The 23817-nt window shown below is 44.0% G+C and overlaps 1 protein-coding gene across 2 annotated transcripts; it reads right to left on the bottom strand.

Moving 5' to 3' along the window:
• Nucleotides 1-999: 999 nt before the first annotated feature.
• LOC129590785 (low-density lipoprotein receptor-related protein 2-like) lies at nt 1000-23723 on the bottom strand. Of its 2 annotated transcripts, none has more exons than XM_055486158.1 (49): nt 23705-23723; nt 23043-23149; nt 22763-22961; nt 20558-20677; nt 20330-20449; nt 20112-20243; nt 19780-19873; nt 19615-19640; nt 19404-19544; nt 18671-19281; nt 18271-18530; nt 17803-18188; nt 17150-17542; nt 16598-17074; nt 16360-16521; nt 16062-16244; nt 15673-15822; nt 15281-15587; nt 13774-14686; nt 13525-13709; nt 13241-13469; nt 13003-13180; nt 12805-12933; nt 12559-12743; nt 12298-12477; nt 11898-12146; nt 11673-11834; nt 11319-11610; nt 10896-11203; nt 10388-10833; nt 9752-10248; nt 8043-9677; nt 7632-7833; nt 7269-7568; nt 6595-7168; nt 6324-6491; nt 6029-6264; nt 5661-5961; nt 5410-5599; nt 5055-5346; nt 4705-4991; nt 4408-4647; nt 3905-4321; nt 3269-3817; nt 2734-3122; nt 2576-2663; nt 2267-2457; nt 1925-2090; nt 1000-1739 (listed from the first exon to the last, which is right to left on the bottom strand). In XM_055486158.1, the coding sequence occupies exons 3-49, from the start codon at nt 22839-22841 to the stop codon at nt 1588-1590; spliced, it is 13971 nt and encodes a 4656-aa protein (XP_055342133.1). In that variant the 5' UTR covers nt 22842-22961; nt 23043-23149; nt 23705-23723; the 3' UTR covers nt 1000-1587. The 2 variants fall into 2 exon arrangements, with proteins under 2 accessions (XP_055342133.1, XP_055342132.1); XM_055486157.1 differs by lacking the exon at nt 23705-23723 and adding an exon at nt 23526-23544.
• Nucleotides 23724-23817: the final 94 nt, after the last annotated feature.

The following is a 23817-nucleotide window of genomic DNA, read 5'->3' as shown; positions in this document are numbered from 1 at the left end:
TTATATACCACAGCAGCAGAGAAGAACCCGGGTTGTCTAACTTCCATCGCTTGTAGATCTGGGTTTCGCATGTTGCGATATTGTTTCCTTTCCATAGTTCATCGAACATAACGGGCAGCGCATACTGTTACTAATTGCATACTAACTGTGCGAGTCTGCTCATTGAAAATCTAGTACTCGGTAGACTTTTGTTTATTAACTGGAAATTGCTGAAACTAAACATCCTGATGCATACAAAGCCAAATTCAGATCTCTGATTTATGAAAAACAAAACTGAAAAAAACATGCCAAAATAAAACTGCCTTTGACCAGTTGTGCGCCGCACGATTTGTACATGTACACCCGATAGCCTTTAAATACATGCTAGTACTAATTGGAAGGTGAACTGTATTCTTATCGCAGGGATATTCTTATAGCAGGGCATTATTTAAATTTTGCAACAATCATTTGCTGTCTATCACTAAAGGTCATCCTTTGCATGATATCTCATATGCAACAACTTTATTAGCAAAGGTTTATTAACAAGCTTTATTAGCTACACTACTTTTACGAAAAAATACCGTACCTTGCGATACAATAAATAAACTTTTTTCTTGTTTTAATGCAGTTTCTGGTTGCGCCGGCAATTGATCGTGATGGACAGTTCTGTTGATTTATCGGTCAATGTCAGTTAGTTCTGGTCATATTGACTAAACAAACTGACCTGTTAGCCGACTACCGAATCACTGATTTCAAGCTGCCATTACTTTTACCGTCCAGGCTCAAACGCTACTTGAAAACCAACGGCCGAGTTCATAATTGAATGAGTTCTTTAATTGTTTAATTTTGCTACTCTCCCGTTAAAATAAAATTGATGGGGCTGTTCGAAAACTTTAAAGCGGAGGCTCGTGTGGGTGAAGCTACAGAAAGTCGCTGGATTCTTTTAATTGCACATTAATTGGAATCCAGGGTTTTTTGCACAAAATACCCGTAATTATCGTAACTGCAGGAAGTACAGTGTTCATATTGTAACGTTTTTATTATCAAGTTTATATCATACAAAATAATGCAAACAGCGGTAAATCCGTTGAAAAGGCACATTTTAAAATTAATACAGTAGGAAGACGAAAAATAAACCTTAAAAGCAGTTGCAAGTTCCATCGAAACATTGAAAAGCCGACATGGAGCGCAGAAATGAAAACTTTAAAAGAACACATCAAAGACTAGCTACCACGGTTTGTTACTCTATCAAAGTGTACACGAAAAGCAAGTAAGACAGAACTAAGGAGAGAGAGCAATCTAAAAATACACTGCCTGAGTAAAATTTCTAAAAACAAAACATTTTCTTCTTTGCAGAAAATGGGTACATGGCTGCCAGAAATATCACGACTGGAATGAGCGCGCTTCGGTCCACACAGTGGTGTGAAGAAGAGAAAAAATGTGAATCATCGCAGAGAAAAACCAGGCGGACCATCTCGAGACTCTTCTCACTCTCACGTCTATCGTTTCACGAAATTTAAAACAGACAAAAAATTAAATCCACATTGGAAATATGGGTCAGCAAAGTAGCGATCCGCATACAGCACACGTTACACAGTAGCGATGCGGTTATGCTTCGCTACTGTTATCCTCGACCACCAGCTTAGCTTTATCATCATGTCTCTCGGACGGACTAGGATCTAGAGCGGTTGTTCGTGGGCGAGGATGGATTTTGGAAATGGTCGCACTGCTCGAAGGAGCTAATACTGCCGACGCTGGCTCTGCAATGATAACTATTCATCATTAACAGTAGCATTCAACAATGTTATTTATAAAAAAACTGAAATCAAATTTTACAACGCGTAATTTAAAAATAATAAAACTAACTGTGAAAAACAAATTAAAGCAAGCGCCAAATTTTGAATCATACGATTTACTTCGTCCTATTTGACCGGCAACAACGTACCCGCAACGCTTGCAAGGGGCTTGGGATCATAGGTCATGGCACGCTGAACTTCAGTGGGATTTGAAGCAGCAGATTCGGCTTGATTTTCCATATTTCCCATGGCTTCGTACATAGGATTCGTAAAATTCGATTTTCCACCCATTTGGAATTCATTTGGCATAGTTTCCTGAAAAGATTCAATTCCGGAGTTTCCTTGCAAGTACATGAAGAGTAGGATGGCCAACAAAATAACAAAAAGTGCTTATTATAAATCTGTAACGGGACCGCAGTTCAAAAGTTCAGCGGTCAAGCGCGGTTAAATATTTAAACATGCAAAAGTTATAAAAGTTATTCGAAACTTACCTCAACGCGATCATCAGGACCGCCGAGGCCGTTACCACCGAACTCGACATTGGTGCCGCTTCGGAAAGCCACTGGCCCGGTAGTAGCAAAAGCTTTATGATTCTTGCGTTTTCGGAAATACAAGAAACCGGCAATAATCACACCGATGGCAAGTAAACTGAGAAGAATGGGAACAGCCACAGCGGCAGCATCTATAATGGGAGAATGTCAGAATGTTTCAAGTCGCTGAACTGTTAATGTTGCATATGGTTCGATATATTAAGTACTTTCAGAAACCAAAAACAGAAAAAGGAGTCAAATGGGACTTACTGATTCCAGGATTTGGCAGGTACACTCCGTTCGGGCTAATGGTTTCGCAGTGAGGTCCGGAGGTACCCGCAGGGCATTGACAAGTAGTCTAGAAAGTAAAATGGCGGTTTAGTCTCCCGCAGAATCCAGTAACAAAGGTTCAATCGTTTGTCACTCACATTCGAGGGTGATGCGACGATGCATGATCCACCGTTCTGACACGGACACCTCAACGGCAAAGGTTTGGATTCCACTACCGCAGCATCGCACTGATGTCGAGTAGAATCGGTACGCACAAAACGGGTTCCTTCCGGACACTGACAAGTGTGACCATTGGGCGTCATAAGGCACAGATGTGAGCATCCACTCTTTTCGCACGGGTTGGAAATGGATGTATTATAATACAGCTTTTGATAGATCTTAAGATCGTTCGATACGCCTAATTTCTGCGTCACGACTGTCTTCGCACCATTGCCGAATTTGTTTTGCGAGTACACTGTTCCAGTATCGCGAGCAATCCAGTAGAGATCATCCTCAAACACGTCGATACGCACTGGATGGTCGATATCTGTAAAACGGTAAAGGTGTACAACTGGGAAGGAAAAGCCAGCGATTAAGCTCATGCAGATACTGTATGTAAAAAATAGTAAAAGGAAATATGGTGACGAAAAATGCGTTGTTGTAAAGACTCTAACCGCGTAAAGTAGTACGTACCTCTTAGAATAACTCGTCGATCAGAGCCATCCGGCCTGGATGATTCAATCTTGTTGCCCTTCGAATCTGCCCAGTAAAGGCGATCATTCTGATTGAAATCGATGGCCAATCCGGTGGGGTGTCCTAATCGGGAGTCAACAATTATTCGCGGATTGGAACCGTCCATCCAACTGGACATAATTCTCGGTCGTTCGCCAATCATAGTCCAGAACATCAAACCCAGTCTGGGATTAACCGCAATGGCAGCTGGTTTCGATTGTGGATCAGTTACAAGAGTTTTCACATAGCGGCCATCCAGTTTGGCAACGCTGAGCGTACCGCCGTTGTCACCGCTGTCGAATGCCACATCACGGCGACCGCGTGTCGTGAAAGGTCGCGTGTCGGTCCAGTAGATGTTGCCACCCACCCAGTCCACAGATATCCCATCAGGACGGTTAACGGAAGCAATATCCAGTGGTTGAGGATGGGCGCTGCGCGTGTCCGAGTCAGGATGAGGAATATACGAGCGCTTAATCGTTTTCGAAGCAGAATCCGCCCAGTACATGATGTCTGCAGAAAAAAGCAAAATTTCGACTTTCGGTACTTTCAACTTTTCAATAGAAAAAGTAGCAACGTATTGTGCCTGCAAAAACTTACCGTTCTTCACGTCGTAATCAATCGCATTAATACGGCTTAATGCTGTATCGTTTCCAATTAACCCGCTATATGTTCCTCTATTTCCTGATGCCAACGTCATTTGGCGAATTTCGTCCGCATTAGCCAACAGCAGAGATGGAGTGTCGACTGCCACACAGCTCTTATCGTGTTTCACATAACCTGGATTGCAAGAGCAGTCGAATCCAACCTTCACGTTCGTACAGATCTGCGAGCAGTTGTTCAACGAGGGCACAATGCATTCATCCAGCTCAACGCAAGTTTTGTGGTCTTTCGAGGATGGCACAAAGTGATCCCGGCATGAACAATAGTACCCTTTCCCGCTGGGCAAATTGGTGCAATTTTGTAGACAACCTCCATTATTATCGGCGCAACCTTTGATTCCTTGCTTAGCATCATCTGCAAAATCGCAATCGGCGATTATCGAATGCAAACTACACAACTTTTTAGTTCGTATGTAAGTCAGTTTAGGAAAATAAACTCACTGCAGCCGTCTTCGTCCAATCCTTCCGGGCAGTCTCGAATACGATCACACACCTTCTCTTTACCGATACAGGACCCATCTTTGCACTTGAAGCTGTCCGGTTGACATCCGACGCGACAAAGAGCCGCCGGCTCGTCTGATCCATCGCCGCAGTGATCAAAGCCATCACAAACGCGATATTTTGGAATACATTTGCCGTTGCCACACAAGAACTTTCTTCCGAGTTCGCAAGTCGCTTGCGCTGTAAATGGTACAGTTAATTATCGAAATTTTTATTTTAACTGGCTTAGACACTTACTGCAAGCTCGAGGTGATTCATCCGAATTGTCTCCGCAATCGTTATCGTTGTCACATAACCAATCTCGTGTAATGCAGACACCGTTATCGCACTGGAACTTGCTAGGTGGACATATCTCCGGCTGCAGCCTACTCGGTCCAGGCTTTTTCGTACAGTTTTGCTCATCCGAGTTGTCCAGACAGTCACGATCTCCATCGCAAACGAATCTCTTGGATATACAATGCCCACTGGTGCATTGGAACTGCGTTTCGTTATTGCAGCGGTAATTAGTGCAGTTGGTTTCATCGCTACAAATATACCACCGGTCAGAAGAACATTACCAAAAAACAAAAACTGCAAAAAAGATGTACCTCAAATCGCCGCAGTCATTGTCGTGATCGCATACCCATCGTGCCAAAATGCACCGCCCATTGCCGCATTTGAATTCCATTTCCGAGCATTCACGATATCGTCCACGGCACATATCGGGATTCTCATCGGAACGATCGCCACAGTCATCCTGGAAGTCACATGTCCACCGCTGAGGCACGCATTTTCGGTTGTTACATTGGAATTCTCCGCGAGATGTACAGTTGGGACACTGCTGCGGGGATTCATCCCACCCGTCACGACAGTCATTCTTTCCGTCGCAAATGTGCCAATCTAAAGCAGAACATTCGAAATTAAACGCACAGCAGAGCAGAAAACGTCTCCAGTGCAACATACTTGGAATACAGCGATAATTCAACGGGGTGCCTTGACAGCGACTCCAACCAGGCAAGCATGCACGTTGTTTGCAGATACTCTGTGGTTCATCCGAGCCATCGCCGCAATCATCGTCGAAATCACAATACCAGCTAGCCGGAATACAGCGACCGCTCGTTCGGCATTTGAATTCGGTTTGTGAATCGCATGCCTGAAAGAAATTCCAGGTCATATTTCTCAATGCCTCAATATTGCACAAAGCAGAGTTATACCTTCGCTTTGCAGATTGCTGGACTTTCATCACTATTGTCTCCACAGTCATCATCACCATCGCAAGACCAACCAATTGGTATGCATCGTCCCGTTCTGTTACACTTAAACTGCCACTGGTCGCACGCAACGTTACAGCTGGCTTCGTCCGATCCGTCACCACAATCATCTTTGCCATCACAAATAAATAACGGTAACGTGCAGTTAAAATTATTGCACTGGAATTGTCCCGGCAGACACCGTCGCTGGGGACAAGTCGGCCCCTCATCCGAGCCATCTCCGCAGTCCTTTTCTCCGTCACATCTGAAAATGTTCAATTTAATGAATGAATTCGTTCAAAATAATCAAAAAAAATTCTTCCAGTACGCACTTCCATAGTTTCGGGATACATTTCTCGTCTGGCTTTCCACATCGGAATTGATTCGCACTGCAGTTGGCAACGCAAGTGTGCTGGTCAGGGAGTAGACCGAAATTTGTTGGGCAATCACAAGTGTACGACGGTGTATCATCATAGACACCAGGGGATAGCAGGCACAAATGCGAGCATCCCGCATTATTGTTTTCGCAAGGGTTGTTAAATTTCGGCTGCCGAACTGGATGCCAAATCTGCAAAATGCGCCATTTGCATGCTGCGTAGTACATACGGAAACTGTTTCCCAACTCACATTGATGTCATAGGGCCTGTGCGTAGTGTTTCGAATGATTGTTCCGTTTTTATCCACGAACATTTTTGCTTTAAGAACCGCTTGGAAGTTCCAATCTGTCCAGTAAAGGTAGCCGTCGAGTGCAACCAATGAAAACACGTGAGGCACCACGTTGTGTCCCGATAACACCTAAAGAAACGCACTTAATATAACTGTACACGAGTCCTAAAAAGTATCTGACAAAACGTGCATAGCCCAATTCTGCGCACATTATATGCGTAAAATAACTAACCTTGAAGCGGTTTCTTCCAGTGAGGTCAGCCATTTCAACAACGTTCAAATGCGCATCCGCCCAGATTATTCTATTCGTGATATAATCAACTGTGATTGCGTTCGGCCAACCGAGCTTCTCCGTGACAATTCGGGAAAACATTATACCATCCATGCCGATTTTGGCAATGAAGGGAGTCAGACCCCAGTCGGTAAAGAAAACGTAGCCTACGCCAGGATGCACAGCCACCGAACGAGGCTCGCTCAAACCGTGTCGGAGCAGACTCCTGCGCCCAGTTCCATTGTATTCCGCAACGGCGAGCTCCTTCACAATACGATCGGCCCAGTAGATCTTCTTTGCAACCCAATCCACGGCCAAACCTTCCAAACCGTTGACTTGATGGCGAATAATGACTTCGACACTTCCGTTGGGATTACTAATATTGAATCGGGAGATGCGACGGGTTTCCACGTCCGCAAAAAATACGATACCCTTTGCAATATCGAAATCCAAAGCAACGACGTTCCGTAGTTCACTTTTAACAAGCTGCAGGTATTTTCCATCCGAACTAATGTTGCGGATATAATGCCGGTTACTGTAAAGAGATATAAATTTAATGTTGATTTAAGCACTAGCGGAAAATTTTCGTTTGCTTATTAATTTCGTGTTTAGCCTTTAGCCAATCGCACGTTTACCTGAACAGCAGCCAGGGCTCCTGATTATCAATGCGCTTACAAGTAGCCGGCCCACTGGGTTCATACAATGTCGTGTTGCATTTGCAAATATAACCTCCAACCGTGTTGTAGCAATACTGATCGCAGGCACCGGGAACTTCAAGGCACTCATTGACATCACGACACGCTTTGCCATCATCCATCAAAGTGTAGCCCGAATTGCAAGCGCACTTATAACCGGTAGGTAAATCCACACAAACCTGACCGCATTGATGATCTTCCAGGTGAAGACATTCGTTGATTCCACAGGTCTTCTCGTCACTGTGTCAAGAAGTTTGCTCAGCTCATAACCATAACAAAATTATCTTGCAACAGCAAAATTACCTTGCATCTTTGCATTCGTTTATGTGATTGCACACCGCCGTTATTGGGACACATTCGCCGCTTCTGCATTCGAACTGGGTATCCTTGTTACATTTGGTAACAGTACAATTCTTTTCGTCGCTTCCGTCTCGACAGTCATTATCGCCATCACAGAACCACTGTGCGGGGATGCAGCGGCCAGAAGAGCAGTTTCTTTCATTCACTGAAAAGGCAATAATTGTAACGTTAAACGTTAACCAAAATAAATAAAAATTCTTTAAAGGCTTCACGCCAAACCAGACAATAAACTGCTTAATCACCTAATAAAGATGTTGACAAATAATCAAGCTGTATTGATTTTGCTGATCGTATTACAATTACGTGAAACACCCAGAGTATGGTTACCTATGGCTATAACTGACCGTCACCTACCTTCACAGGGCTTGTATCTGCATTGAGAATGCTCATCAGATTTATCTCCACAATCATCCTCATGGTCACACTCATATTTAGAAGAGATACAACGGCCATTCTGACATTGGAATTCACCCTGAGCGCAAGGAGCAGCTGTCGGGCATCCTGGTTGTTTCTCGTCTTCACCATCGGCACAGTCCGGCTCTCCGTCGCACACCCACTGTCGGTAGATACAGGGATTTCGTCCATACTGGCGATTGGCTTTGCATTCAAATTCATTGCTGGAGCAAGTATGATTTTGGCACTGCGTGACAGATTCGTCACTTCCATCTGGACAGTCCATGTCGCCGTCGCAGACAAAGATCTGCGGAATGCAGTTTCCGTTGCCGCATGTGAACAGATTGCCGTAGCAAGTGCGTCCGGTGGAATTACAGTATCCTGGCGGTTCATCTGCATTGTCACCACAATCGTTGTCGCCGTCACAGTACCACGTCCCAGGAATACAACGCATGTTCGGGCAGCGGAAGGAATTCGAGGGGCAGGTTGTCTTCTGACAGAACATAGGATTTTCATCCGAATTGTCACCGCAGTCGTTGTCACCGTCACATAGCCAGTAAGGATCAATGCAGATATTGGTGGTGTTGCATTTTAAGGTGTTGCGCGGGCATGTGCGGTTAGCCGCAGGACAATTGATAATGCTTTCATCCGACGTCGCATTGTCTTTACAATCGTTGATGCCATCGCAAACTTGATCCATACTGATGCAGCGTCCATTATCGCACGTGAATTCTCCCGTTGCACATTTTTTATACGCACAACCTTCTTCATCGCTGTGGTCACCGCAGTCGTCTTCATGATCACATCTCCAGTTGTTGGAAATACATTTCTTATTGGCGCATTGGAATTCATTGGGCAGACATTCTTTCACTGAACAATACTTTGGATCTTCGTCCGAATTATCCCCACAATCATCATCTCTGTCACAAGCCCAGGCTTTCTGGATGCACTTCCCGTTCCAACAGTAATAGCCGGTAGAATCGCATGTCTGGTTATTGGGTGCACAGTATGTTCCGCTGTTGACCAGCTGGTAGGTGTCGTTGCATGAACACTGTACAGCCCCGTTGGCCACCGAGCATTTCTGCAGGCAGCCGCCATTAGCGTAATCACAAGGGCTTCCGGAGCAGTTCTGTTTACCACCAGAATACGCGATCAGTACCCTTGGTGCCGATGGTAACCGCGAAACTAGAGTCTGCAATCTGCTTCCCGTATACTTCTCGGCCCGGTAAATGCCCCGAAGTGAAATATCCGACCAGTAGATGTACTCGCCAAAAATGGTCAAGGCATACGGGTAAATTGCTCCAGTAATAAGGGTTTCCGGCTTCACGCAATCCAGAGCACAGCGTTCGATTTTCTCCAAAATTGCGTCTGCGTAGTAGATCATGTTTTCTTGATAGTCAATGGTTAAACCGGTTGGCTGCACCAAGTTATCTTTGATAAGTACAGTAACATCGGTACCAGTCATTGAGGCGCGTTTGATGATACCATTAGGCACCACCCAATCGGTGTAGAACATCTGCCCACGACAAGGGTGAAGGGCAAGGGCCTTCGGTCGGGTAACATCCACAATTGCAATTGTACTTGTGCCCGCAAAATCTGTCACAAAAGTCTCGTTTTTATACTTTATACGTTATCATAAAATTTAACCTAATTTCGGCAACAATGCTTACCGGTAGCAAAGATTTTCTTCCTAGCACTATCAGCCCAGAAGACCCTGTTGGATGTCCAGTCATAAGCGATTCCTTCCGGCTGCTGGAGCAATCCCGATGCTTTCGGTAGCGTGAAGTTGTCAGACTTGAAGATAACGGTTCCGTTGTCTTGGGGATTTTTAATGCTCATCCAGCGAATGCCTGGTCGCGGGCCGTTAATAGCGATTATAAGTCGCTGATTTTTCGCATCATAATCCAGTCCGGTGATCGATTGGAAAGTAACGCCCTGAGCCGAGAATGGGGTGCCGGGGAACATCGGGTTGAAATGCATACCAACAAGGTTGCCCATATCACTGTACACCAGGAATTCCTCCCAAGCTATGCAGGTAGCAAGATCCGCGGATAGTCGGCCTTGAGCGCAGGCACACTGACGACTGACCTGAGCGGCCATATCATCGGACGTCAGCACGGCAAAACACAGCTGAGAACAACCGCTTGTTTCCGGTGCACACACGGCTCTGTCAAGTAATTAGGTTTTCTTATAACTCACTCAAACGGTCGCTAAATGCACCAGCAATTATCGTACATACAATAAATTAAATTATCAAATTATCCAAAATTAAATATACAAATATTAGTCACATATGGAAAGTTCACCTTTGCGTAGGTATCGGTTGGTTAGCTTGAGCAAAAATAGCCACATCCCGAGCGGTATCCAAATCCCCAAGGATCTTGTCTGGCTCGGTGGAATTATCTGGATATTTGCTGGCTCGGAAAAGGGCCATCAAATTGCGATCCACCCAGTACACTTTATCAGAATATAACGCAATGCCATAGGGAGCAGGCAGCGAGTAGCCCGTTTCCGCACTCTTGATCGACCGTCGATTACCTCCCAGATAATTAACACTTTGAATGGCATCAATCACCGAGTCCACCCAGTACACATCATGCGTAGCGAAATCAATGGCAATATCGCGAGGTGTCGATATGCCTGTTGTTACGATCGCCTTTCTGCCGGATGCGTCCAAGAAGGCTCGTTCGATTTTCGGATACTGCCCATAGTCAGTCCAGTACATAAAGTTTTTTATGGGATTTACTGCAATCTACAAGAACCCATCCATGAGAATTTAGTCGCTAGAAATTAACGGCAAAGTTGTTGGCTTACCTGTCGTGGTGAATCCCGATCAGTGCGCAACAAAACTTTACGGAACTGCCCATCCAAACGGCACACTTCCAAAAACGTATCAGTGGCAAACACATTGCTGAAGTAAACGTTACCAGCCAGCCAGTCAACGGCCAAACCGCGAATACCAGTAATTCCAACACCGGTAGATACAATCTGCTGCATACCAGATCCATCGGGATGAATACGGAAGATACCATTGGGATATTCAGGATTTCGATCCTTGTTGAAATCAGTCCAGTAGACCCATCGTTCTTGATAGTGGAATTCGATATGCAGTGCATTGCGTTCTAAAAAATAAACATGCATTATGTGGCTTTCATTACGCACATCATTTCGAAATCTGAACCCAGCTCAGCAAGTGTGGATGTTCCCACTCATTTGTAAAAACGGAAATATAAGTACCTGGTCCACTGATGGGCGTCATTGCCATGTTGGTACCATTTAAATCTACACCTTGAATTTGGCTCAGCTGACTGACGATAATAAAGGTATCAAAGTTTTGGCATTTCGTGCTGTCCTTTAGCGTGAATCCCACACTGCAGGCGCAGGTGGCTTGGTTGGCGCCAATCGGTATGCAAAACTGTTCGCAACCACCTTGATTGTTGCGGCAAGGATGATTTTGGATTTCTATTATGCTATCTCGTTTATACATCCTGAGCTGCTTGACGTTAGAGTACTGAGTTCTCAAATCCAGCTGCAAAAGAAAATTGTCTATAACCAGAAAGGAAATCTTATAGATGGTAAAAAAATGCATACGCGATTGCGATCTTTGGCCGACGCCTCCACGCGAGAAACGGATTCATAGGCTGAATCCGCAAAATACAACCGGCCTTCCCAGACCACAAGTCCTTCCGGGTGAAAGATATTCTTCGTGACAATATCTTCTCGGTTGGTGCCGTCGATTTTTCCTCGGCTAATCTGTAGAATCCCAAACGGTTTATAATTTAATGCGGGTAGACTTAAGAAAAATTTCCGTTGCACCTTAGATAAGCGGGTGTCGCTCCAGTACACCATCTGACTCAGCGGATCATAAGTAATGAAGGAGATTTTGCCAATACCATCCTTGAATATAATAGTCGCCCCAATTCCATCCATACGCACTTTGGCAATTTTAGCAGGTATACCGGTGCCACCGTTGTCACCCCAGAACAACAGGCCTTCTTGGGGGCTTACGGCGAGTGATACGGGTTGGGATGCGCTGGCTTCCGTGCCGTTGTTGCCGACAATGACCTAGGTTGGGAAAACATTTATTTTCTAGGATTTCAACGGATAACTGCATAAGAAGTCAACGAGCATTATTAATAATTTCAATAACAAAATGATGTTACAAATTCATGTTGCCGAAAGGTCGTAAGTGCAAAGTGCAAATATGGATGTGTACCTTGTACAATTGTCGTTTTCCGCCAGTCCGAGTAACCAAAATCTGCTTCTGTTCCACGTTACCAATAAACAAATTTTTCCCAATGTAATCATAGGCTACTGAATACGGAGATCCTATCAAGCCGGTTCGCAGTAAGCGCGTTCTGTCCGAACCATCGAATGAGATCGACCATAGCGATCCCTGCAACCAAGGCACATGTAGTGAAGCAAACAACAAAAAAAGCGATATATGACCAGTAAAATTGAGGTTATAATCACTTACGTTGTCGCCTTTTTCCTCTTTTTGCGTGTAGTAGAACATGCGGCCTTCGGGGTCCACGGCGAAATCGTAACCGTTTTCAATGCCGACCGCCGAGAAGGGCGACTGGAAGTCCTTATCAACGGTTTCCATTCTGATACCGCGCACCGCTTTGTCTTGCATGGTCATCAAAAACTGAAGGTCTTCGACTACAATAAACGTTCCTCTTTAACAGATTATTGAATATTCTGCAGCAAGCAAAATTCTTACCTTCCGAGCAGGTCCGCTTATCGCTGCCCAATTTGAAGCCGGCTGGGCAGACGCAAGTGCTGCCAGTGGTCGAATTTGCGGACAGCAAGCACAGGTGAGTACAACCAGCGTTTGCGCATGGGTTCGCTTCTGAAATAAAATTCCATTGTCAGAATATTTTATTCAATATATAAGAAATAAATTTTAATCAGAACGCACCATCCGGTTGGGTGACGTTGTGGAAGACGACGATGCTAAGCGGCTGGGCTATCTTATAAGTAAGAATAGTGCTATTGCGTCCTTTGTATTTATCCGCCATGCTGACACGATTAATCTGTCGGTCCGTCCAGTAGAGCTTGTCTTCAAAAACCACCATCGAATGTGGATGATGCAATGCCTAAGCAGTCAAAATATTAAACAAAACAACAGCGACGAAACTTTGTATGCTGAACCTCACCAGAGCGCTAGCGATCACTTGAGTACGTCCAGTTCCGTCGTATTTTATAAAATCAATGAAATCCAATTTGCTGTCAGCGAAGTACAGCAGCTGGTTGGGATAATCGATAGCAATACCGTTGGGCCAAAATATTTTCATTGTGACGATACTACGACGACCCTGTCCGTCCAAGCTGGCTCGTTCTATTCTTGGACGCTCACCCCATTCAGTCCAAAAAACGTATCGCGCACTGCAAAGAAGTCATCTTCGTTAACTGAAAACATTTTTACTATCTAGTAAAATACCCTTCTCGAGGATCTACAACAATTCCTCGTGGTCGAGAAATATTCTGGCTGAAAAGCACAGAACGCATATTTCGGTCCACGGAAGCCACATTGATGGTATCCAACGACGAATCAGTCCAGTATAAATTTCGCCCAATCCAGTCAAAAGCCAAACCTTCCACAACGTCAATACCGCTTGTGACAATCTACAAACAATAAAATAAAATTTTAGCTTACAGGTCATGCTAAATCAAAACAGAAGTATCTGACCGGTTGCTTTATATCGGTTTTGTTGAGATTGTTGGCTGGCCCCTGGTAGATGAGTTTCAAACGAAGGTCCGACCAGAAAAGTCTGTTGTTCTTGGTGTCGGCTGCCAGTGCCACAACGTTGCTCACGTTACTGTTATAAATTTCGATGCTTCCACCGGTCAGACTGGTCCGCAAGATAGTCCGCCGATTTGAGATAAACACCGACGGCGGTGGTCCAATGGCTTTGCATCCATACTGGTCCGTCGCCAGCTGATATCCCGATACGCAGTCACAATGGAATCCTCTGGGGTTGAGTCCACCTTTCATGTCTGTACATATTTGCGAGCACATCGAAGGATCGTCACACATATTGTAATCAACGCACTGGTTCCCGTCTCTACCAAGACGCATTCCTGCTGGGCAGCGACACAGCGGTCCCAAAGGTGTCTGCAGGCAGGTGTGGCTGCACCGGATTTTGTTTCGATCCAATTCACATAAATTAGTGGCGCATAGTGGCCCTTCATCGTAACCCGACGGGCAGTCGCTCTTTCCGTCACACACCAGCGTCTCATTTATGCAAATGCTCATATTGTAGCACTGGTACGTTCCCGTGGGACAGGTGTCGGGTTTCGTTCCACAATTCTGAGCCTCATCGGTGCCATCGCCACAGTCGTCACGGCCGTCACAAACCCATGACTTGAATACGCAGTGTCCGTTACCGCAAGTGAAAAAGTCCTCACCGCAGGTTATGTTTGTACAACCGTTCTCATCGCTAAAGTCATCACAGTCAGCTTGTCCATCGCACTGCCATTTTTTCGGTATGCAGATTCGCGATGTCCGGCATTGGAATTCATCTGTTTTGCATGTGCCAGGCGGTCTTGAGGCACAATTTTTCTCGTCCGATCCATCAGAACAATCACGATATCCATCACACCTGTAAAGCAAATAACAACATTTATAACCGTATATCAGCGTCTTGCTTACTAAATGATTTTCTCAATCTTCCTCCACAATTCTTATGATGTTACCCAAATACTCGTTCGGCAAAAAAAGATCGTTCCAGTATGCATTGATATGGTAGGTGTCTATCCTACCGCACAATTTTTTTCAAACATAGAATTAGCGGAACTAATTCCGGTTAAGACAGCGGAGAAGGATGAAAGGCGGATCGATGTGTTGTGGTTGGGCGCTTGGGCAGTGGTCAGCTGTATCTTATGGATAGTTTCATGGGAATGTTGTGTATATAGATGTGCGATTGATAATGCTGAGTGCAAAGTATGGAAGTTACCTCTGCGGCTGCTAGAAATGAGTTTGGCAATTTCTCCCTACCCTCCCTCCCTTTTGTTTATGGAGGGGATTGTTGTGGAAATGTTGTAATGGATACGCTGGGTCGGTTACATACTGTGGAGATGACCTATTGGATCCACTGCGCCGGTTACATAGGTCATCGATACATTATTCCCCAACGTCACTGTTGGCGTGCTCGCGGAGCCTGTCTTACTTGTTAATGATATTAAACGATTCTTACTTGTAAAGCTCTCTGACACATTGCCGTCCATTATCACATCGGAATTCTTGGGGCCTGCAAACTGTTGGTGGACAGTTGGTCTCGTCGGAGTTGTCAAAACAATCATCGTCTCCATCACATTTCCATGACATCGGAATACAACGCCCAGAGGAGCAGGTAAACTGGAAATATTGACAAGTTTTCTCCTTGCAAAAATCTCCCTCATCGGATCCATCACCACAGTCATTATCAGAATCACACTTCCAGGAAAGTGGGATACATCGGCTGTTGTTGCAGCGGAATTCCGTTGACTCACATGTGACGTTGGCTATACAAATATTACAACGTAAATACAAACAGACACATCTTTTGTAAATGTCATCGTTTATCGTGGAAAAATGCCCAGCACATACCACAGCCCATTTCATCGCTAAAATCACCGCAATCATTGTCCCCGTCACATTTCCAACGATTAGGAATACAGCGGCCCGAATTGCATTTGAACTGTTCGGACGAACAAGTAGGTTGAGTACAGTTCTTTTCGTCACTGTTATCCAAGCAATCTGGAATAGACCGTAAAAATCACTTATTCGCACAATTATTCCATCAAAACCTGCCACAATATTATGATTTTCCAGTCTGTTTTACAAGAAACCTTATGGATATTGGATATCATTAAGCGCTATTTACAAATGAAATGGCAAATGAAATGGCTGCGAACTAATGCAACAGCAGCAACACAGGCGTAGGAAAAGTATCCGCTCCAGTAGTACATAATTAATTAAGCCGTGCAAACTCTTACCATTGTCGCCATCACAAACCCATCGGCTGGTGATACATCGACCGTTGGCGCAAGCAAAATCACTAGCCGACGGGCACTGCCTTGGGGCAGGTTCAAGTTTGTTCTGAACGCAAGTCTTCCCATCTGTTCCCAGCTGGTATCCGTATGGGCAACTACAGACCGATGATAGAGCGGAGTTGATATCTACGAAGAAATCCATAAACAAGGGTGAAATACTGTAACATGCAATTGTTGGCGCAATAAACAGTTAGTCCTTTGTCATGGCTCTACACTGCTGTTTTCCTCAACCTTAACGTACCGTCGCTGACTAATTTTGGGAAACAGAAATGCGAACATCCACCATTATTGGATAAAGTGCAAGGATGATTAGGCACCGTCGGTTGATTTGCCAAGCTAAACGCTTTAACGCCATAGAGTCGATCATCCGGATCAATAGTGGTCACTATAACTTGATCCCCACCTACAGCGGCAAAAACGACAATGTGCCCATTCACCGTAACAATAATTACAATCCAGTTGCAATAAACTGAACACACCAGTTCTCTTGTTTGCCCTGATGACAGCATCGAATCGCCAATCGGAAAAGTAAACATAATCGTCCAGGATCGACAAGGAGAACGGATGCAGCAGATAGCGGCCCACAATGGTCTGTACATCATTTCCGTCGAAATCTGAATGCTGGATGCGGTCTAACAGGGCATCGCACCAGTACAAACGGTCCGCTTGATAGTCGATAGCCACACCATTCGGCCAACCAAGTTGTTGTCGGCGGACTCGTTTGAGGCCAGTTCCATCGTAGTTAACGCGGGAAATATTGGCTGGTCGTTGCCATTCCGAATAGAAAATAAAGCCTTTGTTGGGATGGATGGCAATTGCCCGAGGACGGCTTAAATTACTCAAAATGGTTCGCCGCCATTGGAAATCACGCAAGCTGACCACAGACAAAGTGGAGCGTCCGGAATCCAAGAAGTACAACAGCTGTGACGCCCAGTCGACAGCAATTCCCTCGACTCCTGTAACAATAATTTTCGATAAAGGCATCGTAATTTGTCGGGTTAGCTTCTGCTCAAACATTCCAACTTGTTTACCTTCGTTCTCCGACAAAACAACGGGCTCTTTTCCGCTTCCATCAGGATGGACACGGTAAATGACATCGGCCACAACGTCAGAAAAGTAAATGTAGTTATTCCGATGATCAAAGTCCAAAGATACAAAATTTGTTCCACGCAGGCTTCCAACAACTGGCATAATGGCATCCGTGAAAGACTCTTCCTGAAATCCATCTTTAACCACCCCACGGATTGCGCTTTGTGAAGAGTAAATCAAATAACTTGACAAGCGTTCACAAGATTTCCCATTGGGCTGTAACTGGTATCCTATGTTACAGGCGCAACGGTAGCCGACACCGAGATTGTTGGCTTGCTGGCGAATTATGCACAAGTGTGAGCAACCGCCATTGTCGGTTCCGCATGGTTTCGTAGCTGCAAATGAAACAATAAAATTACCATTTCCGAATCGCAGGAAAAAATAAACATGACTGAGAGAATACTTTTACCGACGAATACACACATAGGAAACACTAATTATCTGAATTCCCAAGGAAAAATTTGCTCTCTTCAGTTTTAACAAATTTTTAGATTACTACCGCAGACCGAAAATTACTACGTAAGACAATGTTGTAAATAGTCTGTACATATCAAGCACTATAATTTTGATGTTTTGAGATTAAACGCTTGCTTACGCGGCTGAATTTGTTTCAGTGGATGATAAACTGTGACACCCATGGGGAAACTGGGGTCGTCTTTGGCTAAGTGAACCGGTATGACAGATTCACTTCCCTTGAACTTTGCAACAGCTAGAACACCCAATCTGGTCCAGTCTGACCAATAGACAAGGTTCTCAAAAGTCGCTAATCCTTGAGGATGCGGTATACTGGCACTGCCGGCTAATACCACTTTGCGATCCGATCCGTCATATTTGGCCGTTTCAATGTAGTCAAGTCGTGAATCACAATAATAAATCCGTTTCGCAATGAGATCAGTCGTCACGGACGAAACAAAATACATCCTCTCATTAAGAATGGTACGGCGTGAAGTGCCATCCATGCTAGCACGCTCAATTCGCTTGCTACAAAAAAACCATGCTGATCACTGCTGCATGATCATTGGCTACAAAGAATAGCGAATGCAGTATTGGTTTACATCACTACCTGTCGGAGATAAACATTGCACCGAATAACGGATCCAGTGCAATTGCCAACGGAGCGGTGAGATTCTGGCTAATGACAATAGCGCGATAACTTCCGTCCAGTTCCATCACATCGATGCGCTTAGCGGCCAAATCCACAACATACAACTTGTTGGCTACCCAGTCGACAGCCAAGCCCACGGGATTCTTCAGTGCAAACGTCGCTACGGTAGTGTTTGCTCGAGTAGCCACATCACCCAGCGGAGCCGAATATACGGCAGGCTGCAAAACAATAATAGCAATTTTCTGTGTTTGCAGCGGCGATTTATTACAGTAACACGTAATGCTTAAAGCAGCGTAATGTTCGGCAAGCAAAAATAAAATATCCGTAAATTCAAAAATAAATTAATAAGGACACGCACTCGTCGCTCGTCCGTGTCGGTCCAGTACAATACGTTGTTAATGAAATGATAATCGACTGCATAAGCCTTGCTGGTGTTGACCAGTTTGCGGATTTTCACAGCCTGTCGATCGACATCATAGACGCCTTCTCGTCGTGCGTATATGATTCGTAACTTGGATGAATCAGACACCCGGCACGTTCCCTGCTTTTCCAGTTGATAATCAGGATTGCACATACACCGGTAGGAACCCAATGTGTCCATGCAAATCTGGTCGCAAAATCCCCACATATCGCATTCATTTTGGTTAATACACGTGCGGTTGGTGGTGGGGTCCAATGTATAGCCTTTGGCACAGGTACATTCCCCACCAGCTGTACTATTGCGGCATTGGAATTCACAGCTGAGAAATGGGCAGCGATCGCTCCGGCATTGTATCTCATCTTCACCACGAGCACACTGTGGAATCCCGTCGCAGACCTGCTTGTTGGGAATACACTGGCCACCACAGGCGAAGAAATCAGCTGCACAGATGGAACAATTGCGTTCATCCGAGCCGTCAGAACAATCGACGGCACCGTCGCACTTGCGCTCACTGGCCACACATTCACCGTTAGAGCATCGCATTTCAGCTGTAAAACACACATACAAATACACATCACGCCACCGTAAACATCAGGGAAAAACCAGTTTTTTTGTGCCATCACGCCAGTATCAGCGACTTCGATGTAATTCGTAAACGACCATTATTTACCCGGGCCACAATCCGGGAACGTGCAATTCAGTTCGTCGCTGCCGTCACCACAATCATCACGATGGTTGCATACATCGCTTTCGGCGATGCAACGATCCCGGGTTTTACAAAGAAATTGTCCCCGATAGCAAGATGTGCGATCTGTAAACAAATCAATTTGGCATTGCTGTCACTTTAAATGAGCTATTTAACGAGTTAATCCAGAACTTACTGCATCCGCGTTCATCAGAATTATCCCTGGAACAACATCAATCAATATTTAAATACGTCACAAGAGTAAGTCTAATTTGGTTCCATATATTCGGTACAGTTATATGCTTAATTATAATTCAACAAATACAGTACAACTTTTCATATTTAGAAATAATATTATTACCGGCAATCATATACACCGTCACATCGTTTTTCTTTAGCAATGCATAGCCTTGTACTTGCGCAGTTGAAGTCGTCGGAAAGACACTGGCGATATGCTGCAAACAGTCGATTTGGAAGTTAAGCCAACAGACTTAACATTACATTGTATTGTTCCATAAGTTTGTTGAAAAATGCTAAGTTATCGTGATTTCTTTTTCATGTAAGATTTGCGGTATCCGGATTTTGTAGAAAAGTACCTTTATATAAACTCTATTAATAATTACTACCAAGGAAAAAATGCAGCTTATTAAAATTAATGTGTTTTATCGCTAATGTAACTATTCAGCGACATACAGCAGCCTTGCTCATCAGATCCATCTTTGCAGTCAGTTTGCTTGTCACACTGCCAATGTTGCGGTATGCAATAGGTTGAGTTCCAGGAATACGTTTTACAAGAAAACTGGAACGCGCTGCACGTTGGAGGAGCTAAAAGCGAAATAACATATCCATTATAGTCGAGTCAAAAAGAACATCGTGTCAAAACATATTGCGACTGAAAAATTTGCACATACGGCAGTTTTGTTGTTCATCTTCCCCTTGCGCACAATCGGCATAATAATCGCATTTCCAGTTTTCCGGAATGCATTGTCCGTTTGAACAGCGGAAATAATTACCCGGACATGGCCGAGAATCTGCTCGGTAAACGACAGAAAGTATATGTCAAGTGCACCAACGATAGACCGAGAAAAGTGGTCAAGATAGGCAACTTTTTTCCCGACCGGCGACCACACATGTCTTACCACATTGTGCTTCGTCAGAACCGTCCGCGCAGTCTTTTTCGCCGTCACATGCAAAATATACAGGGATGCACTCTCCACTTGTGGCACAGTTAAATACTGGGGGACTGTATGGGCATGATCCTGCAAAATAGCATCCTCGATAGAATGGATAAAAATTAAAAACTATTCGTTACAGCATAAGTGTTGCGCAGGCCATGATATAATTACTGCACTGGTTCATTACAGTCGGTAAACGTACGGTTGCAGATTAAAGATACAGATTTTATTTCGAAATTTTAGGTGAGTAAACGTTACAATTTGAAAACGAATTATTTAAATTGAAATTGCCAATTTTATGTCATTGAATTTTAACAGTAATGATGAGCATATCACTGCATATGCACCATGCCAGACACCGAGATATGCACGGATATGGGGAAGCAATTCTGAAGTGTACTCAAGAATTCGTTATTATTGTGCCGACTGTCCTCACACCCTTGAAAAACACTAGCAGTGGTGCACTTGGTTATTTCGTATTGTCGGGAGTGCAGGCACTAGCACCGAATTAGGACAACATACTTCCACCGATTTTTGCGGCATGGAAGAATTTTAAAAAAAACCAGCAACCTAGCCAGTATTACATCTACCACTTATGATTATTATGGTCATTAATCGCTCACCCATGTTGTTTCTTCTAGAAAGATAATTAAATTTCAATTAACTATAGGGTCCCCTTGGGGCCCAAAAATGTTTGCATCCAGCGATCAGTTATATTTAGTTGTTTTCACGCTTTCAGTATACCCAGTCTCGTGCAGCAATATATCTACCCATCTCATGACTTGAGACATTTGAGTCACCTACACTACAGATTTATCATTTTCCGAAAATCCTGCGAAATTTTGTCGTTCCACAGAAAATCATGTGTTCATAAAATTAGTCGAAATCTACATCAAATCCGAAGAAACATTCAAGTATAGGCAGCGCAAAACTACACCGGTGAGATATCGAATTACTTGGATCGATTTCTGTGCACACCTTCAAAAACATTCAACAAAAGAATGCACAGGATTATCACAGTTTGAGTAAATACAGTTACGACAACGTTGCAAAACACGTTCTGCTTCGTAGGAAAATTCTGGGTGTAGAAGCGCAGCAAATAAATCAAACAAAAAAGCAAAACGACATTCCTTTGTGCGAATTCAACTACAAAACACCCCGGCTTCTGGCCGCTTCCATAAAACTTCATAAGTCATGATTTCAACTTTCAGGACTTGTCTTTATTAAAGGGGAAATGTTATTTAAAAGAAATAAAGGACAAGGTTTTCAAATGAGCTGACCATGAAATCATTGCGATTATAATAAGTTCCAGCTGGTAAAGTCATTCCATTAACAAAGCGCAACATTAATTAATTCTGGTCCTCTTATTTTTACGATTTCTTAAAAAAACCGTTCGGAATCCTACGAAAACTTTAATGATCGCAATGCAGTTCTTGTAATATTAAACTGTATTTGCTCTGATGTTCATGGAAGCGTATCAAAATGCCGTATTTTCAAGCAACAAAGCTTCCGAAAAACATAATGTCAAACATATCTTCCGGCTAAACGGTCCTGCTGACTGATTCGAGAGATGGTTCACCAACCATAACCTCATAAACCTTGAAAATAGATTTTCATGAGTTCTGCTCGTAAAAATAATTTTTTATGCAGAAAAAATTAAATTAAATCCAATTGCCGATAACAGCCTTAAACCGTAAAAGGAAGCCAATGTGCTAGAATAATAAAAGGAATTGCAGCTCAACCGACTAGCTAATTTAGCGCATCACAATGACAACCATTTCGTCTCAAAAAGTACACAAACACTTACTTACACAAAACGAACTGCTTGTATGGTGTTTTGATTCTATTATGGGCGTATGTACTGCGCGCATGGATAATAATTAATAAAAATACTATGAATTAATTAAAGTTTAAAGTGACAGAAGTGTACCCTAGTTTTACAAAAATACTACGGGTTACGGAATGCCCTGCATTGGAATGCATGCATACTCTATAATATTATTTGAATAACGATAAATTGATCAGGTAAATGTGATCGTGATATCAGTCCCGCTGGCAGCAAGTGCACCGTCCTAGTGTACCAATTAAACGTATTTAGTCATATGATTTAGCAGCATCAGCTGCCATTGTTCGTCCAAAAAATGCGGTCAAAATAATTTCGGCACTCACTTGTCGACGATTGTGCGTGTATACGGCTGGAAAAGGTCCATTGGACCGAAATTATAAATCCTATTAATAGGATCCGCATGTTTGGGGGCAGCGCGCTCGACCGCTCTACGCTGGGAAGGACATTTGGCACTGGTCAGTTGAGGGGGATATCACAGGCTGCCCGTTACACAATCCACCGTGAGGAGGCCCAGTAGAATTCCTACCCACAAAAAATCAGATGATTTGGTTAATCAATTACTCGAGCCCGGTACAAAGTGGTGTTGACTAAGGAAGTTATTACCGATGACCCCGATATGCAATGAAGGACAGGATATGTCAAGGACAGAAATATGCACTACTCTCCGCACAATAATCACGGTCCACCGATAGGTACGCTACTTCATAAACCTGGAGATGCAAACACACACATCACGGGATGAATACATGCATTGGAGAGATGCGAGTTTCACAAAACATGCAAAGTTGCAGCATTCAGAGTTGATAGGCGTTGCAAGTTGTCGATGCTAGTAGTGCCTGTATAAACAGTGTGATAGAATGCTGTTTTTTACGCCGTATACGTAGTTGCCGTAGCGGCTACAAGACAACTAATGATGCCACGCGGCCCAGTCAACAACACTTAAACACGGTAAGTGATGGCCGCACTGTACAAGTATGAATGTCTGTCGGTACGTCGCGGCAGGTAAGGTTGCATTATTACAAAGCGTACAAAAATGTACCTGTGGCCGAAAAACTGCAACGAGATTTCAACGCAGGCATTACTCACATCTCTTGCGGCTGGTTGTGAATGTGTCCCTCTGCACTACACTACATAGACGAACCAGTACACTACGAATGACTACATACAAACGCACATCTACCGTTGTATGGAAACATTGTTCTGAGAGTTTGGTTAGTTCGGTGAAAATATGAAATAACAAAATTATTAGATGCAGATACACTTACCAACGCGACGATTCTCCGGTGTGAGTCTGTTAGAGCGATAGAGTGGCGCAGTCATGGTCCTTCGGACTGAATAAATCAATTAAATGTGATGCGCTCGTACAGATGCTCTTGCA

Source organism: Paramacrobiotus metropolitanus, unplaced genomic scaffold, assembly GCF_019649055.1.
Source record: "Paramacrobiotus metropolitanus isolate TYO unplaced genomic scaffold, Prichtersi_v1.0 Parri_scaffold0000042, whole genome shotgun sequence".
In the NCBI taxonomy this organism is placed as follows: Eukaryota; Metazoa; Tardigrada; class Eutardigrada; order Parachela; family Macrobiotidae; genus Paramacrobiotus; species Paramacrobiotus metropolitanus.
Note: the sequence above shows the minus strand (reverse complement) of the source record. Positions and strands in the feature narration are given on the sequence as shown.

Coding starts and splice junctions, on each gene's coding strand:
- LOC129590785 (XM_055486158.1), bottom strand. CDS start 22,841: ATGCGGATCCTATTAATAGGATTTATAATTTCGGTCCAATGGACCTTT. Junction 11,835..11,897: donor GCGACACCCGCTTATCTAAG/GTGCAACGGAAA, acceptor GGGATTCTACAG/ATTAGCCGAGGAAAAATCGA. Junction 2,458..2,575: donor CCTGCCAAATCCTGGAATCA/GTAAGTCCCATT, acceptor CTCCCATTATAG/ATGCTGCCGCTGTGGCTGTT.